The 16,207-nt window shown below is 31.9% G+C and overlaps 1 protein-coding gene across 3 annotated transcripts; it reads right to left on the reverse strand.

The window, feature by feature from the left end:
• Positions 1-6,196: 6,196 nt before the first annotated feature.
• On the reverse strand, positions 6,197-10,163 carry LOC107475404 (gamma-interferon-responsive lysosomal thiol protein). Of its 3 annotated transcripts, none has more exons than XM_052257583.1 (5): positions 9,943-10,163; positions 8,062-8,127; positions 7,708-7,845; positions 6,658-6,750; positions 6,197-6,485 (listed from the first exon to the last, which is right to left on the reverse strand). In XM_052257583.1, the coding sequence occupies exons 1-5, from the start codon at positions 10,096-10,098 to the stop codon at positions 6,315-6,317; spliced, it is 624 nt and encodes a 207-aa protein (XP_052113543.1). In that variant the 5' UTR covers positions 10,099-10,163; the 3' UTR covers positions 6,197-6,314. The 3 variants fall into 3 exon arrangements, with proteins under 3 accessions (XP_052113543.1, XP_015950519.1, XP_015950518.1); XM_016095033.3 differs by having other exon boundaries at positions 6,198-6,452; positions 9,778-10,163; XM_016095032.3 differs by having other exon boundaries at positions 6,200-6,485; positions 9,778-10,163.
• Positions 10,164-16,207: the final 6,044 nt, after the last annotated feature.

A 16,207-nucleotide genomic window follows, 5' to 3' on the forward strand; every position in this document is an offset into this window, starting at 1 on the left:
AACAGGAATATCAAGACTCAAAATCCGGTTGCGAAGATAACCGGTTCGAGCATAGCAATATATACATATAATAGGATAAGGAAACCCCAAAGGAAACCCAAAGGGACACAAATACAAAAAACATATTCTCCAAACCTCCTATAAGAGGAGTCATCACAGTTTGTATTATTTAATGGAGATAAAAGTATCTAAGCAAGACATATAAACCAAAACAGAGTCCCGAGAACAAAGGATCTTCGCTAATCCAGAAGTCTTCAGCCTGCCTCAGCGAGAAACCTCACGTCCTGCATCTGAAAACCACAAAATTCGCATGGGTGAGAACCAGAGGTTCCCAGCATGGTAACAGTTCCCACATATATAACATGTAATAATAGAGGAAAGCCGAAGGCAATCCTAGAACTTCCTCCAGATAAAATCAAAGCTTATAAACAAGCTAAACCATAAATGGCAACTGATTAAAGATCCTTCAGTCTAACTAATACTTCCCTTTCCAATTCTTTTAGACCTCCCAACCACCATCAGGAGTATAATATGGCAAACACAGTTATTTCAGACAAGAGATATACAAGTAGGAACAGATAAGGCATTTAGACAGATAGCAAGTAATATGCAGTCAAGTAGGCAATCTCAAACAATTCACATAGTATGCATATGATGAATGCCTGTCCCTAATGGTTGATGATATCATCTGTCGGTTATAGAGCCAACCCGACAAGTCCTGGTAGCTAACCATTGGACTGTCCCTCTGTCGTGTCTCCCCAACTCGAGTTATACTCAATATAAATTTGATCATAATCATGATCCATATCCATCACCCTCACTAGTGAATATTTATGGGGGTGAGCTCATCCGGGGCTTTCACAGTGCCCGGCCACCCTGACGACATAAGGTCAAAAGAGTTTCGAGTCTCAACCTGGAGCACGTGGTGGCTAGCCACTGCTTTCTCCCAGGGAAACTTTTATCTCCGATAGTGGAAGTGCAACATTCACAATTCATTCAACAGCATATATGCATTTATTCTTAGCCATAATCATGGCTCCGCCATAACACGGCAATAATCTAGCCATCCGGCTCACGGTTAAATCCATAACCAGCCAATTTATTAACAATTACGGCCCTTCGGCCATGGCATAACAAGCACTTCCACCGCCATCCTCCGCATCTTACATAATCATCTTTGATCCTCATTGATCATTCATTTTCCCTTGCTTCACTCATAAGTTACCACATTCACTAGCTCCTTTCCTCATTGCTAGGCATAACATAATGATTTAAGACATAGATGGTGAGATCGGAGGCTTAGAAGTATGAAATTTGGCTTTTAAAACTCAAAAATCAACTTTGGGATGAAAACAGGGCCACGCGTACGCGTACTTCACGCGCACGCGTGGATGGCCACAAAGCTCATCGATGCGTATGCGTTATTCATGCGGACGCGTAGGTTGAAAAATATCCAAATGACGCGTACGCGTCAGCCATACGTACGCGCGGGTACATTTGTGCCCCAGGCACAAAACCGGCACAACCCTGTCACAACTCTCGGGAAAATGGCTGGGCATTGGGTGCATCACATCGACGTGCACACTTGGATGGTGTCTTTTTGAAAAATGACGCGTACGTGTCAAGCACGCCTACGCATGGGTGGGTATTCTGCTTAAAATCTTTCTAAGTTAAAAGCTGCAGAACCAACATATAAAACCCCCAATCTTCTAATGGACATAACTCCTTCATTTCAAAACATTTTTCGCCCATTCTTCGAACGGCATGAACATCCCAGATCCAATTTCATTTCTAAATGAATTTGACTCAAAACGAGGATCCAGAGTCCAAGTTATGTCCCATCAAAGTATGTCCAAAAACCATATTTTCATACAATACCACAAAGTGCCATTTTCAAAACAAGACATTTTCAACCCTTTTTAAAATCAACCAAAACATGCCAATTTCATCCCTTTTTAAAATCAATCAAAATATACCAAAAACAACATTAAGTCTCCTCAACTCACACTTTAACGCTTTTCCATAATCTCCAAAACATCATCCCACCATTTTAACCCACTTCACCCAAGTGGCTCAAACTCAAACACATTTATATATCATATACTCTTCCTTATGCCAATTTTCAACAACACCATTTTCAATTAACCATCATTGTACATAACAAATATCATACTCACCATCAACATGATTTCACCCACAATTCAACCTCAATCAATAATTAAGCATATATCACAACATGCATATTTCTCATACTTCATACCATCAAGGCATCAATAATCATAATCACATATATGACTACATCATATATATCAACCATTCAACAACATCAACAATTTAATGCCTATCTTAGGGCCTCTAGCCTAAGTATTTCCTATCACATTACATATTAGATACGAGAAACCGAGACCATACCTTAGCCGATTTTCCAAGCTCAACCGGAGCACTTCCAAACCACTTTTCCTCAAGCTCTCAAGGTCTCAACACTTCCAAGAACAGATTTTTGTATACAAAACCCTCTTCAAGCTTTTCAAAGTCTCAAATATTCACATATACACAACCTAAGCCACAATCATCATACCCATACACAACATCTCAATATCCAACATCATAGAACAACAAATTACACTAGGGTTGAGAATTTTACCACACCCAAGGTTCAAGAGACAAGATTAATCTTTTCCTTCAAGAGAGTTGGGTCCTATAACATCAAAGAGCCCAAAATCTCAACATTTTTTCTCATGAAACTCGAAAACAAGGCTGGAATTTCGAAGAGCAAAACGTGGCTTACCTCAAGATTGCTTGTATGGATTTTGTAGAGCTCTTCGCGGTGAACGCGTGGCCAAAAATGGTGCGGCAATCGGAGCTCTAGAACAAAAGTTATGGTGGTTTGAAGATCAAATGAGAGAAAGAACTTGAGAGAGTGTTTTTCCCTCCATGGCCTCCATTTCAACATGTTTTTTGAGTGCAGTGAGGAGAGAAAGTGTTGAAATGAGTGTATTAGGTTTAATTTAGTTGGGCCAAGGGCCCACTTTGGGTCCAGTTGACCTGGTTTGGCCCGTTCGGTCCAATTTTGGTCCGATTTCTATAAAATTGGTACCGAAATTCTTGTCTTAATCACCTCTATCATATTTAGCCATAAAAATCACATTTTTGGCTTTCTAGAATAAATTCTCATTTATGGGTTAATTAGTCGTTAATTAACCGGGTTTTACACTCATATTCGCATACTTAGGAAATTCTGAGGCATGGATGGCTGCAAGATCCAAAGTTCGCATAAAAGACAGAATACCAAACGGGTGCTGGTTGACAAGTGCATCTGCTTCATTTTGCACCGCCAGATTGTCTGCCACGTCTCTTTCATCGTTTTGTCATCGACTTCATAGTTAGCTTCGAATTCCTTTTCACTATCGTTGTTATTTTTTTTCCTAATTTATATCCCCAAACTCATCCATATTCACCTCTTCGCCAACGACGTCCAGCCCCATATTCTGTTTAAACTCAATGTACAACTCTATTGTTGGCATGTGAAATCAGGTTTGTTGATAAATATAGAATATCTGCTGCATACATGCATCGTCAGTGATGGACATTATTTGAAACTATATCAGTTCACCAAATACTTGTACAGGATTCCTATATAAAATGTTGTTCACCCTCTTTGAAATGTGACTTTATATATTCTCACAAAGACTATTTTCCAACTCTACAAAACTCACGATTCATGGAATAGCAAAGAAAAACAGACATTTACAAATAAAAGTCACTCTTTGACCTGTATTTGATATAATCTCACCATTATAATACACATAAATATACAATACCTTCCATAACTTCAACTCTACCTCATTCAACCTTTTTGACATTACTAATTGTAAAAAAAAAAACTCACAAATATGAAAGACAAAAGAATGAAATTGAAGTATATATGAAAGACAAAAAAATTGACAATAATATTTATAAACCAGATTCTCAATTAAAATATTTTTTAAATTAAAACACAAACTGCATTTTGTAACTTAAAAAAATATATGGATAAAACACATTCTGCGTTTTGCAGGTTACATATTTATAGAAAAATATTAAAACTCTAAACGTAATTTATATTTTGCAGGCTTTAAATTTTAAAAAATTGAAAAAAACAAATCGCTACTTCCATTTTGTACTAATATTTTATACATCCATTTCAACATCAAACTCCACAATTTTTTTCATATAAAAAAATATCAGCGATTTATATCAAACAATTTTTTTTCTCCCTATACAAGTTTATTTAGAGAGCATTTATGCCAATGAGATATGATTTGAATAAGCTTTTTTCTTATCAATTGAGGAAAAGGCCTTTCGGTTGCTATGTACCAATGGCATTTGAATATATATAGGTCATCTTTTCGCTATCAACTTTTATACTATTTTTGGATAGAATTTGACGAGGGAGTTAAATTTTTTTAGTCAATATATATCATCAATTATTTTTTTCAATTTTAATTTTAAATCATAAATTCTTCAAACATCAAAAATAAAACTAATTTTATAATAAAATATAATTAACATTGACTAAAAAAAATTGCCCCTATATTTTTTCGTTGAATATTCCAATATTTCTGCTCATTCAATTACAATTGAAAAGCAAAAGTGCAAGTTGTAAAGAACACCTCATTTTTTTTCCTTCTCAATACATGATTATGTCTTTCCAGGCCACTCATAATTTGAAAAAAAAAAAAAAACCCTCATTCTATATAGAGATTAGACAGATTAAATTATTTACTTACATTAAAAACAGAAATAGCACATATAAAAATATAATTGAAATAGATCATAAAGATAATTATATATAATGAGTAGATGGTAAGAACTTGAATTTATTATAGTTTTAAGATTAGATTAAATGATTATTTACACTTGCTTGTTATTGAATTGATGATAGCATTCTCTCAAAATATATTAAAATTTATGAATTTTTTACCTAGTGGTAATAAAAAATCCTCTACTCTTTTAAACAAGTAAAATATGAATCGCACTTAATTCTTATATGCATATAAAATAATAAGCAAGGATATCTTTATATATTTGCATACAAAATACTTCAGATGATATTCAAAGAACACATACAATAATCTTTTTAATGTACGTGACTTTCAGTCAAAGGGTACAATGCTTTAATTTATAACCATCAACATTTTTATATTTGAAGAAAACTAGTAGCGTCAAAATTTTTCGGAATGCGGAAATTCTTGCGAAAATTGTCCTAAATGGGAATTCGAAGGCTAGGAACTTTTTTCGTGGGGATGAGAATGGGAACTAAAATCCTCCGAAACAGGTGTGGGGATCCGAACGAGGATCTCCGTTCCGTCTTCGATAATTCCTCAAATTCTTGAGTTTATTTAAATATCCTTAATTTATTTCTAATATAGGGACTTTTTCGTAATTTTGCCTATTGAAAATCCTAACACTACCTTATTGAATGTCTTCCATTCTCTCCTACTATTCCACTTAGCGCCATTTCCAAGCCCAACTTTTTAGAAAAGTTCAAAACTCCCAATCCCCCATAATTGTGTCCACAGTCACAGTCATAGCAGCATACCCCCTCGTCAGTCGCTACCGGCCACTCTTTCTGTTATCCTCTTATGGATTATGATTTGCTATGTTATATTTCTGAACTTATAATCTTGGATAAGATATGTTTGTAATAATGTTTTGCAGTTTGTTTTTTTTATTATTATAATTTTCATATAAATATTCAACATAGGGAGATGGAGAATGGAATCCCGCGAGAAACACGGGAAAAGCGGGAAATGAGAATGGGGACGATTATCCTCCCATAGCGGAGATTGGGACGGGGATGGGGATCAATTCTAGGAGCGAAAACGGAAAGCAGGGAAGCACTGACATCCCTAAAGAAAATTAAAAGCAGTTAGTAATCGTATAATTAATTAATATTAAAAAATATCCTTCAAGTTTATTATACTGAAGAGCCCTTAAAATTAGGAAATAGTGTGTAATAAGAAGAAAAGATGGAATTAGGGTAGTTTATGTTGAGAAACCAACAAAAGAGAATTTATATTTTTTTATTTAATGTGTACTATTAATACCTTTTACTATTGATTAAGAAGGTGAGGCTAAATATATGTATAGAATATATGAAAAATGAGAGAGTCTAATTAAAGAAATTCAACATCTACATATAGATAAGATCATATGAAATTCTTACACGAGATAATATTCTATATTCTTGTATAAGAAGTACATAAATCAAACCAAAATTCCAACATCACTTTCATGGAGATTTATTTACTGCTTGGTCTTTTGAGCAGTCACTATGGTAGTGTCAGATTTTTCACATGACCTACATAACAAACCGGTTTTTGAAATGAATTGTTTCCATCCTTCATCATATCATAAGTTCTTGTTGAAAGTGATCTACAACCATCTGGTTTTGACTTGCCCTTGTAAGCCTTGCAAATATAGTTCACAAAATTAGGGTAGTCCTAAAACAACCACCACAAGTTAAGGGGAGTTAATTATTAATAATATAACAAGTTCAAAACTAGCTGAAAACTCACGCATAATTAATAGTTGAAAATTGTTAGATAATAATTTAGTCAATCAACTGTATGTGAGCTTTTACGGTAAAATAATGTTTCCTTAACAATCACAAACCTCTTGAAGTGCTTGATTGTTGACAACTACCCATGGAACGAATCTATGGGGTGGATTAAGCTGAGTAGTTTCCTGAGCAAACTTTTGTTCAATCTATAAAATAATAAAAATTAGCACCAAAAGAACTTTGAAGCTAGAATAAAAGAGAGGGAAAATAACTTGGTTTACTCATTTCTACCTTTCAGTTCTATAAAAAATAAAATTAACAATATAATACAATTCAAATAAAAGATATTATTATATATATATTTTTTATCTAATTTTAAAATTTTGCTACTTATCTTTTTAATCTATATTTTCATTTCTCTTCCTTCTTCAAATATTTATTACATATAATTTAGAGAAAATACTAATTTTGTGATTAAAAGTTAGAATCAAAATTCAATTATTTTTCAAAAAAATCATTTTGAGTTAATTTTATATATAAATGTCAATATAAATTTTTTTATACTAATATCTAATTATATTTTTATATACATAGATAAAAAATATTATTTTTAAATAGTAAACATAAAAATTAATTATTTCTATTTGTACAACAAACTTAATACCTAATCAAATGTAAAAGTATACGCGTTAAATTCTTTTAAATTTTAGATAACGAATGTTAAAATTAATTATTAGTAAAAAATTAAACTCTTTCATATAAAAATAATAACTAAAAATTTTATTATTTGATTTTTTTATTTACGAAGATCTTAGTTTTCTTAGTCAATAGAACTTTTGACTTTTATGATCTTTTTGTAAAAATAATTTAGTTCTATAAATTTTTTGTATTATAATTAACAAAACTGATATAATTTTAAAAAATTTATATTTCCATAATGTTATTACGATAAAAATACTAGTTGTTGAATAAAATGTGGATTCCCTTTGATGCAACAATTATTAGGCATTTATAGAGTAGCCATTAACAAATTGGCATTTCAACTAAATATATACAATATACAAGACAAAAATAAATATGTAAGACATAACTGAAAATATCATGTGATGAATATGCCATATCAAATGAAAGTTAAGCAATAAAAATGATATAAAATAACTAACATTTTTGCCATTGCCATTTGTATAACAGTCCAAGGGTAATTTGGGCAATCCAGTCATTTGGAAGCAATTAACCCATTGGTTTTGCCTTCCCTCTAAGGTCAGATTCTCTATGCAGTGTATAAATCTAAAATGTTGTGCCTGCATTACAACTATATATTCTTAGTCAATTAGAACTATAGCACAATTCATATAGCTTTCAAAAGTAGACACAGTTAATAATAAAAAGAAAATGCTTTATGAATTAACTATATGAAAATACTTATGCAAATTACACTATTGTTGGAATCTGAAAGTGTTGTGACATAATCATATAGTTAATTAAATTCGCTGTTAAATATATATTAGGGATCCTACCACATTAGGGTATACTGTAACAGCACAGGCCTCAATTGTATTCAGAAAGCATTCATCATTTCCATGCTGCAATTACAAAGAAAGAAAAAATAATGTTGAATGTAAAGACAAAACAAATTAAAACACATCCATATGAAAAGTAAACGATTTTCATTACTACAAAAATAATAAGCTAAAGACATTGTTAATAAACATTATTTTCTCCTTTTTTTTAATGATTATGTCCTCTTAAAAAGTAGTTTTTTTTTTCAGATGGATTAGATAATTTTTAATTTTAGATATTACAACATTACAACACTCACTCATATAATTATATTATATATTCACACACACTATTAAAATTTTTTATTTATTATTAATAACGTCAACTAAATTTCGAATCTAATTAAATGCAGTTATTGCAATCCAAAGAATTTCACCACTTCTAATGATGTTGCGTGCCTCTCAAAAAGAAGGTTGAAAAATGGAAAACATCTTTTTCTAATTTATCCACAAAATATGTAATACCAATAGGCCCAAATTAAAAAGTTAAATATTTTTAGCATAGAATTTGTGTACCTGTGAGCCCAAAATGTTAGTTTTGTATTGCAGGCCCCGCATTAAATTGTACAGTTATAAAAAAGAGTAAAAAGAATGTCTAAAAAAAAAGAGTAATTAAGGGATGACCTAAAAAGAGTAAAAAGTAAAAAAGCTGAAAATGAAGTAAAAGAAGAGACATGTGTTCTCTTTTTGTTTTTGGTAACAAGGGGGGCATATTGAATTATTGATCTTGATAAAATTAAAAGTAAATATTTAATATTATTAACCGATTGGTGGATTGTTGGAGAAATTAGATGGGGGCAAGAAGACAGCAGGGGCAAGAATTTATTAGAGGGGCAGTGCCATTAATTCATGATAATATTAAAAATGTTATTAGAACAATATGAAAGTATGAATCATAATATTTATTTATTATATATTTCTTGTTAACCAGCATTTTTTTTCCTTAGAGAAATAACCCATCAATAATACTTTTTTTTCTAACAAAAGAAAAATCTGATAGAAAAATATGAGAAAACCAAAGGAATTGTATTATTTATACATTTAACCTATGAGTATTTATTAACACAGACAGAGTTCAATCCGGAGAAAATAAGATTGTGTTTGATATCTGTTTTATTTTTTTTATTTTTAATCTTTTCATAATTTTGTGAATAAAAGAAAGTAAAATTAAAAAATAGTTTTTATTTATTTTATAAAATTCTAAAAATAAAAAATATTAAAAAATAAAAATACAAACCAAATGCAACCTAAAAATCTATCTAATCATATTCAAATTTAAATGATAATTAACAAAGTGAATATTGACATAGCATTTTTGTTTTTGAAAAAAAATATATATATAAAAATACTTCTCCATCTAAAATGAAGACTTGCCAAAAGTGAAAAGATTCAAAGAATAAAACACAAATCATACTTCATGAGCCACAACAACAATGTTAGAACATGAAATAAAAAAGAAATTAAAATAAATGGAATACACATAATAATAAGTAGATAGTTAGTAATGGTTAAGTATGATTTTAGTAGGGTAAAAAATTTTTTTGTTTCAAACTTTTTTTTTATATAGAAAATTTAATTTGGTTTTAAATAGTCATTAACTTAAGAACCAAAATCATACTTAACTCTTAATAATAAGAATAATAAAATAATAATAAATAAATAAATAAATTAAACCTGACAAAGAAAAGTGCCATCAGGTGCAAGCCAAGCATTACCCCAAGGCACCAATCTGAGATTAACAATGTTGATAAGATCTGTTTGGAAGAGCTTGACAAGATGGTTGACTATGAAGTCACCACAAAAGGGACATAGACTCTCATAGTATAGTGACAATGTTACCTTATTATTATTATTGTCTTGTGATGATGATGAAGAAGAGGGTGCTACAAAGAGTAGTAGCAAGAGCAAAAGAGGAAGAAGAAGAAGCAAGCAAAAGTAGAAGAATGAACGAGGAGGAGGCAAGGAATAATGAAGAAAAGAAGGCATCTTCATCATCTTTGGTATAACAAGAACAAACTAATAAGATTCATACACTCCACACTTTTATTTTTATCATTATTATTGGCTGTGTCATTAATGATATGCAAGTAAGGTATCTACTCTATGGCCCTATCATTCAAAAGGTCAACAGTTTTCTGAAAAAAAAAATATTATAAGAAAAAAGATATAGTAAAAAATTAAACTTATTAGTGATGAGTTTACATACAATATGAACAATAAAAACTTAAAACAATGTATGAAAGAGTTAAAATGTTAAATATTGAAAGTAAAAGTTTGATATACAATTGATAGAATGTTGGTGAGTGATGGTTTTATTGTTAGAAAAAATATTGATAGACAATGAGAATATTAAAGAGTGTGAATAATGAATATGTTGGATGTTCAATTCAATAGATATACAGATGATTATGTTCATTATTTTTAATTAGATGATTATTTCTTTTGATTTGATTTATTCATTGACTAGATGTTCCATTCACTAGGTGTGCATATGGTTATCTTAATATTAAGATTTAGGAAATAATTTAGGGGTGGAGTATTTTTTTACTTTATTGGGTAAATTCTAGAGCCCATTATTTACAAAAGTCATTGTCTACCTAGTAAAACCATATTGTTATCATTTGGAATATTTAGTTAGAAAGGAATGATAGAATCTTCGGGAATCAAAAAATAGGTGTTGTAAAAGTAGTCAATAAATCAATTAGAAATTACAAAAAATTGAATGATATTTAATATTTTAGGTTGTTGATGATATTTGTCAAAGATAATTAAAAATCAGTTTATTTTCTCTTATCTGTTTAATACTTTTTTTATGCTCTATCTTGTTGTGTTAAATTTTTTTAGTTTAAAAAAAAAAGTTTGATATACAAAAATCACATCAATCCTATATGCTAAATTGCTAATAAGGTTTTGAAAATTTTTTATATAGTGAATTAATCAAATTTTTCTATTTCTTAAAAACATTAAAGATAGGTAAATATTTGGGAGTCAATATTTGTTGTGACAAAAAAGAAATTATTAGCTAATATAAATTTAAATATAAAATAAATACAAGAAAAAATATTAGTCATTTAATATTTATTTTTAAGATAAACATGTGTTTTTGGTGAGTAAATGTAATTAGTTATTATATTGTAATCTAACAAATTTTAAGTAGTTTGGAAATATAATCTTATATATTATTTCTTCTTTTTTCGTTTTACAATTATTTTACATATATATTGTGTCTGAATGTAATTGGTGGCGCATGATGCCTCGTTGACTAACCATGGTCTTTTAATGCTCTTCCATCATCTAGAAGAGGTGCATCTTGTTATTGATACAATTACAATGACAAAGAAATGTGTTAAGAGAAAGGGGTTAGATGTAAATTCTCCTAGACAAAGCTGAAGGAGGGAGAAGGGAGAGAAAAAAAAAATCTCTCTTAGATTTCCAGAGACTAAAAAGAAATGAGAATTTTGAACGACAATAAATGAACTCTTCCCAACATGTGTTTTCTTTATTAAAATTAGGTGGATACTCACATAAAGTGAGTTTAAAACCTTTTTTATAAAGATTTTTAGGTGTTACAATGTGATTGGATATACATATTAAATTAATGGAATTAGTTTGAGAAGTTTTAAAAGTTATTTTTTATTTTTTTTTTATTTTTGACTTATGAAAAAAATAATATTAATATTCGGTATAATTTTTAAAATTAAATTATAATTTTTTTAAGAAGCTATTTAAATATTTATAAAAAAATTAAAAAAATAATGTGTCTCATAATAAAATATTTTTTATCACATTTTTTTAAATAAATACTTTAGAATTAAAAAATTAAATATAAAATAACTTATTTATAAACTACTTTTAATATAAATATTTATTATTTAAACAATTTTTTAAAAAAAGCTTAATCATTTAAATTTTAAAAATAAAAAAAACAGTTTTTTTATTTTAACAAAACTTGCAAATCCACTGCAGCAATTTAAGAAAGATTAATTTTATGATACTTACGAATTTTTGTCTAACTTATTTTTTGTAGTAAATTTTAATTTTTATCATGTGGCTGAAGTTTAGTTGTTTTTGAAAATCATTTTAGTACTCTTTGGCTTGACTCATTTATCAAAACTTTTACGAAAGAGGACATTTGGACTTTTGTCAAATATTGATGTTACGGGTAAGGATACTGATGCTGCCCATGTAATGATTATTTTAATTGAATAAGAGTTTACTGAGGTGTGAGGATCTTTGAATGATAGTTGCATATGGAGTTTATAGTAGCTTCCTTGTTTTGGCGATGCCAAAAGAGTCACTTTAGACGGGAATTTTCGTAGAATGAAGATGGAAAAGATGCATGCTTCTGCTCTTTGGCGAATGGGTCGAATGAATTGGATGAAACATCATATTTAAAAATCGAGTTAAACTTTAAAATAGTCTTTGACATTAGTGTCGTGTACTAAAATCATTTTTGAGATTTTAATTGTATTAATTACATTCTTGAGATTGATAAAAGTGCACCACGTTAGTCACTAATTTATTTTTCATTAACGACGTGATAACATGACTTGATGACATAGACTGTTAGTGATACATGTCACTCCATAATTTGACCATGTATAATTGTTGATGATGTAGTGACTAGTGACATGTGGCATGCTGATGTAGATGGTTGTGCCACGTGACACAATGCTATTTGGCCACGTGTCGGTTTGTGCCACGTATCGCAACAGTATTTGTCTACATGTTGTCTATTATGTCATCATTGTATATGCACCAAATTAGTCCATCAATTTGCATTAAGTGACGCATTTTAGTCCCTTAAATTTAAGTCGTACAACAAATTAGTTCCTTCACCAGTTTTTTGTCATCTTTTTTAAAATTTAAAACTTTCAATATCTCGAATGCACTTATTTCAATTCTATTTTTTCATATATCGTTTAAATACAAGTGTTTTGATAAAAAAATTTAAAAGTTTAGTTTTAATTATATAACTTTTTTATAATAATTTAACATTGGTAAATTTTGTAATATATAAGTATGTTGAGTTAAGTCTCAAAGTACTCCTTGAAATTACACTCAAGACTCATAGTAGTCCCTGAAGTTAATAATTACCCATATTCGTCCCTTAAGTTGCATTTTGGGACTCAGATTCGTCTTTCTGACACATTTCGTCCATCTAGCACCACCGGAAAGTTGAGCTGGACTCCTCCGTGACACGCTGGCCAGGTAACGGCTAGCTGACGTGGATTACTAAACTTTTATGGTGCAATTTAGTCCCTAAATCAAAGTTAAAAACTCTAATCCCCAAATTTGATCATCATTCTCTGCAGTAACCCCTCTCTTCTCTTCTCTTCTCTTCTCTTCTCCATCTTCAAATTAAATAAAATGGAATATATAGAAGATTATTCAAGAATAGATACTATAAATTAGACGAAATAGTATAAGTATGGCTTCATGTCTTGGGCTGATGAAATAAGGCATCTGAAGGTGAGTGTATGTCATGAGTCTTACCTACTTCATAGTTTGAGTTGAATTAAAATTTCAAAATATTATTTTTTGAACATTGTGAATTCATATTGCTGTTGTGAATCAGATAATGACAAATGTTGACACACCTGCAGATACACTAACAGCTAGATAGAATAGTGTCCAAGAAATTAGACTGTGCATACTCAATTGTTATGACACTAAATATTTAAGAATTGTATTATTCTCTACTTTCAGTTTTTTGCTTCAGACGAGAGGATAAAAGCTGTGAGGTTGATGATAGTAGCCATTACACCAAAACAGAGAAAAGCCACAATTAATATGTTGCTATTTTATCAGAGATCAGATTTCGAGAAGATTTTTCGCACAATTGACGGTCTCCCGAAGACAATCCGATTGTTGGATCCTCCACTTCATGAGTTTATTCCCGAGGGTGAATTGCATCATATTGTCAGGGAGCTAACTTCGGAAACAGGAATCAATGAAAAAGAAATTTTTTCTAGAATTGAAAACCTATCAAAAGTGTATTCCATGCTTGGTTGCTGAGGCTGCAGGTTTGCATCCCCCTAATTTATGGATTGATTCACAACATTCATATCTAACTAATGAATTTTCTATCAACAGGCTAGGAATATCATACCCGAAACTAACTGAGATGCAGGTTCGTGCAATTTTTGAGGCTGCAGTTTCAGTGAGTAACCATGCATTAAAGGTTAATCGGAAACAATGGTTCTACTTGTTGGTACCATGGTTCTGAAAATCAAACCGGACCGGCTGGTTCAATCGGAATAATCGGGAACTGGTCACCTAGCCGGTCCGGATAACATCGAAAATCGACTGGCAAAGAACGGTGAAAAATCGGTCGAACTGGCGGTTAACCGGCGAACCGAGAGAATCGTTCGATTTTTTGGTGGTTTTATGGTTTGCAACTTGAGATGCCAAACGACGTTGTTTTGGCTTTTTTTTTTTAAAAGAGAAAGGCGTAACGCGTAACCCACTAACCCTAATCAGTTTTCCCTTTCCCCTTTCCAAGTGCATTTAGCCATTCACCCACCATTGCCACCAAGCTCCAGATTCCAGAAATCACCGAGCCACCCACAGCCATCCACAGCAGCCGCGACCACCATCGCGTTCTGCTTCTCGCTGAGCCTGCCTCCTCGTCGCCGAACGTCGCCGAGCTCGTCGAGCTCACCTCCTCATTCGCCACCCACAGCCATCCACAGTAGTCATAACACCCTAACTACCAAAGCTCACGCTTCCGGCTGCGCAACTCTGATAGATCGGACATTACGACGACACTTATACTATTTAATACTAAAATATGAGCCTGTTTAAAACTTTAAACCGCAATACCGCTCCCAAAAATACTTTTGCTATACAACATACATCCATACATACCATACAACTTCCAGAAACTCATAAAGAGTACATACATATATATACATATACATATAAATAATATTACAAGCATTATCCAATACAATTCCTATCCCTCTTACAGAATATATCAAGATAAAGGCGAGGGTACAATAAACCATAACTAAAACAATACAGAGCATTTCAACAACTAAATAAACTCTTCGTGACTTCTGCGTCCATATCCTAAAAGGGGAAAAATGTAGGGGGTGAGAACATCATCCTCGAAAGGGTTTTCAGTAGAGGGTTTTTGGAAATTACTGTAATAGGATACATGAAGATAAACCGTACCAGTGATTAATAACCGTCCTATGCCTCTTTTCAAAAACAACAGTTTATAATAAAAGTAAAGTCGGAAATCTTTTCTGAAAGAGGAACCGTTCAATTCTCAAAACATCAAAATCCTTTCAAAAAGGTTTATCTATACTGAACCAAAATAGCCCTTCATAATTTTCCAAACCAGAAACATAAAACCAGAATCAACCATCGGTCCATCTCAATTCATCCACGGCCCTAGGCCCAGACAATCCAATCCAACAACCAATCACCACAAACAACCAGAGTCCTAGTTGCAAACACAGATAGGAAGTTCAAGCACAAACAAACAGTTACAGCAAGTAGAACAAGTAGCAGGTAATCACAAGTAATCACATAGGCAAACCAAGTACAATATGCACACCCAAACAATGTCACATAAATGCATATGATGCATGCCTGTCCTAGTGGCTGATGATATCATCTGTCGGTTATATAGCCAACCCGACACGTCCTGGTAGCTAACCATGGACAGAAACACCCATCGCGGAGCAAGTAAATTTGAGCTACAATCCCCTTGCTACTACCCGCTCAACCCAGAGCCAGTGGAATAACCACTACTGCGGCTACTACCCAGGCGGGTGTTTAAAAGCTCAACCTGGAGCGAGTAGATTCACCACTACTACCGCTACTACCCAGGCGTCACAGTCTCTGACTTGGAGCAAGTGGGACGAACCACAACCCTTGCTACTGCCCAGGTATCTCAGGCATATATTCATTCAGTCCCAGCCATGGATCAACATCCATCTCAGCCATCCGGCTTAAATTCAAAATTTCATAGTCAGCCATACGGCCCATAACTCATTCGGCAATCAGCCATAAATCAATATCATACATAGCCATTCCGGCTCACAGTTCAATCCAGAACCAGCCAATATTCATAATCATACATAGCCATTCT

Source organism: Arachis duranensis, chromosome 2, assembly GCF_000817695.3.
Source record: "Arachis duranensis cultivar V14167 chromosome 2, aradu.V14167.gnm2.J7QH, whole genome shotgun sequence".
Classification (NCBI taxonomy): Eukaryota; Viridiplantae; Streptophyta; class Magnoliopsida; order Fabales; family Fabaceae; genus Arachis; species Arachis duranensis.

What these genes read in the sequence shown, in the direction of transcription:
- LOC107475404 (XM_016095032.3), bottom strand. Translation starts at nt 10,098, where the DNA reads ATGATGAAGATGCCTTCTTTTCTTCATTATTCCTTGCCTCCTCCTCGT. An exon ending in ATGGCACTTTTCTTTGTCAG is followed by an intron (nt 8,128 to 9,777) that starts GTTTAATTTATT and finishes TTGTAATTGCAG; the next exon opens with CATGGAAATGATGAATGCTT. An exon ending in TTACAGTATACCCTAATGTG is followed by an intron (nt 7,846 to 8,061) that starts GTAGGATCCCTA and finishes GTTGTAATGCAG; the next exon opens with GCACAACATTTTAGATTTAT.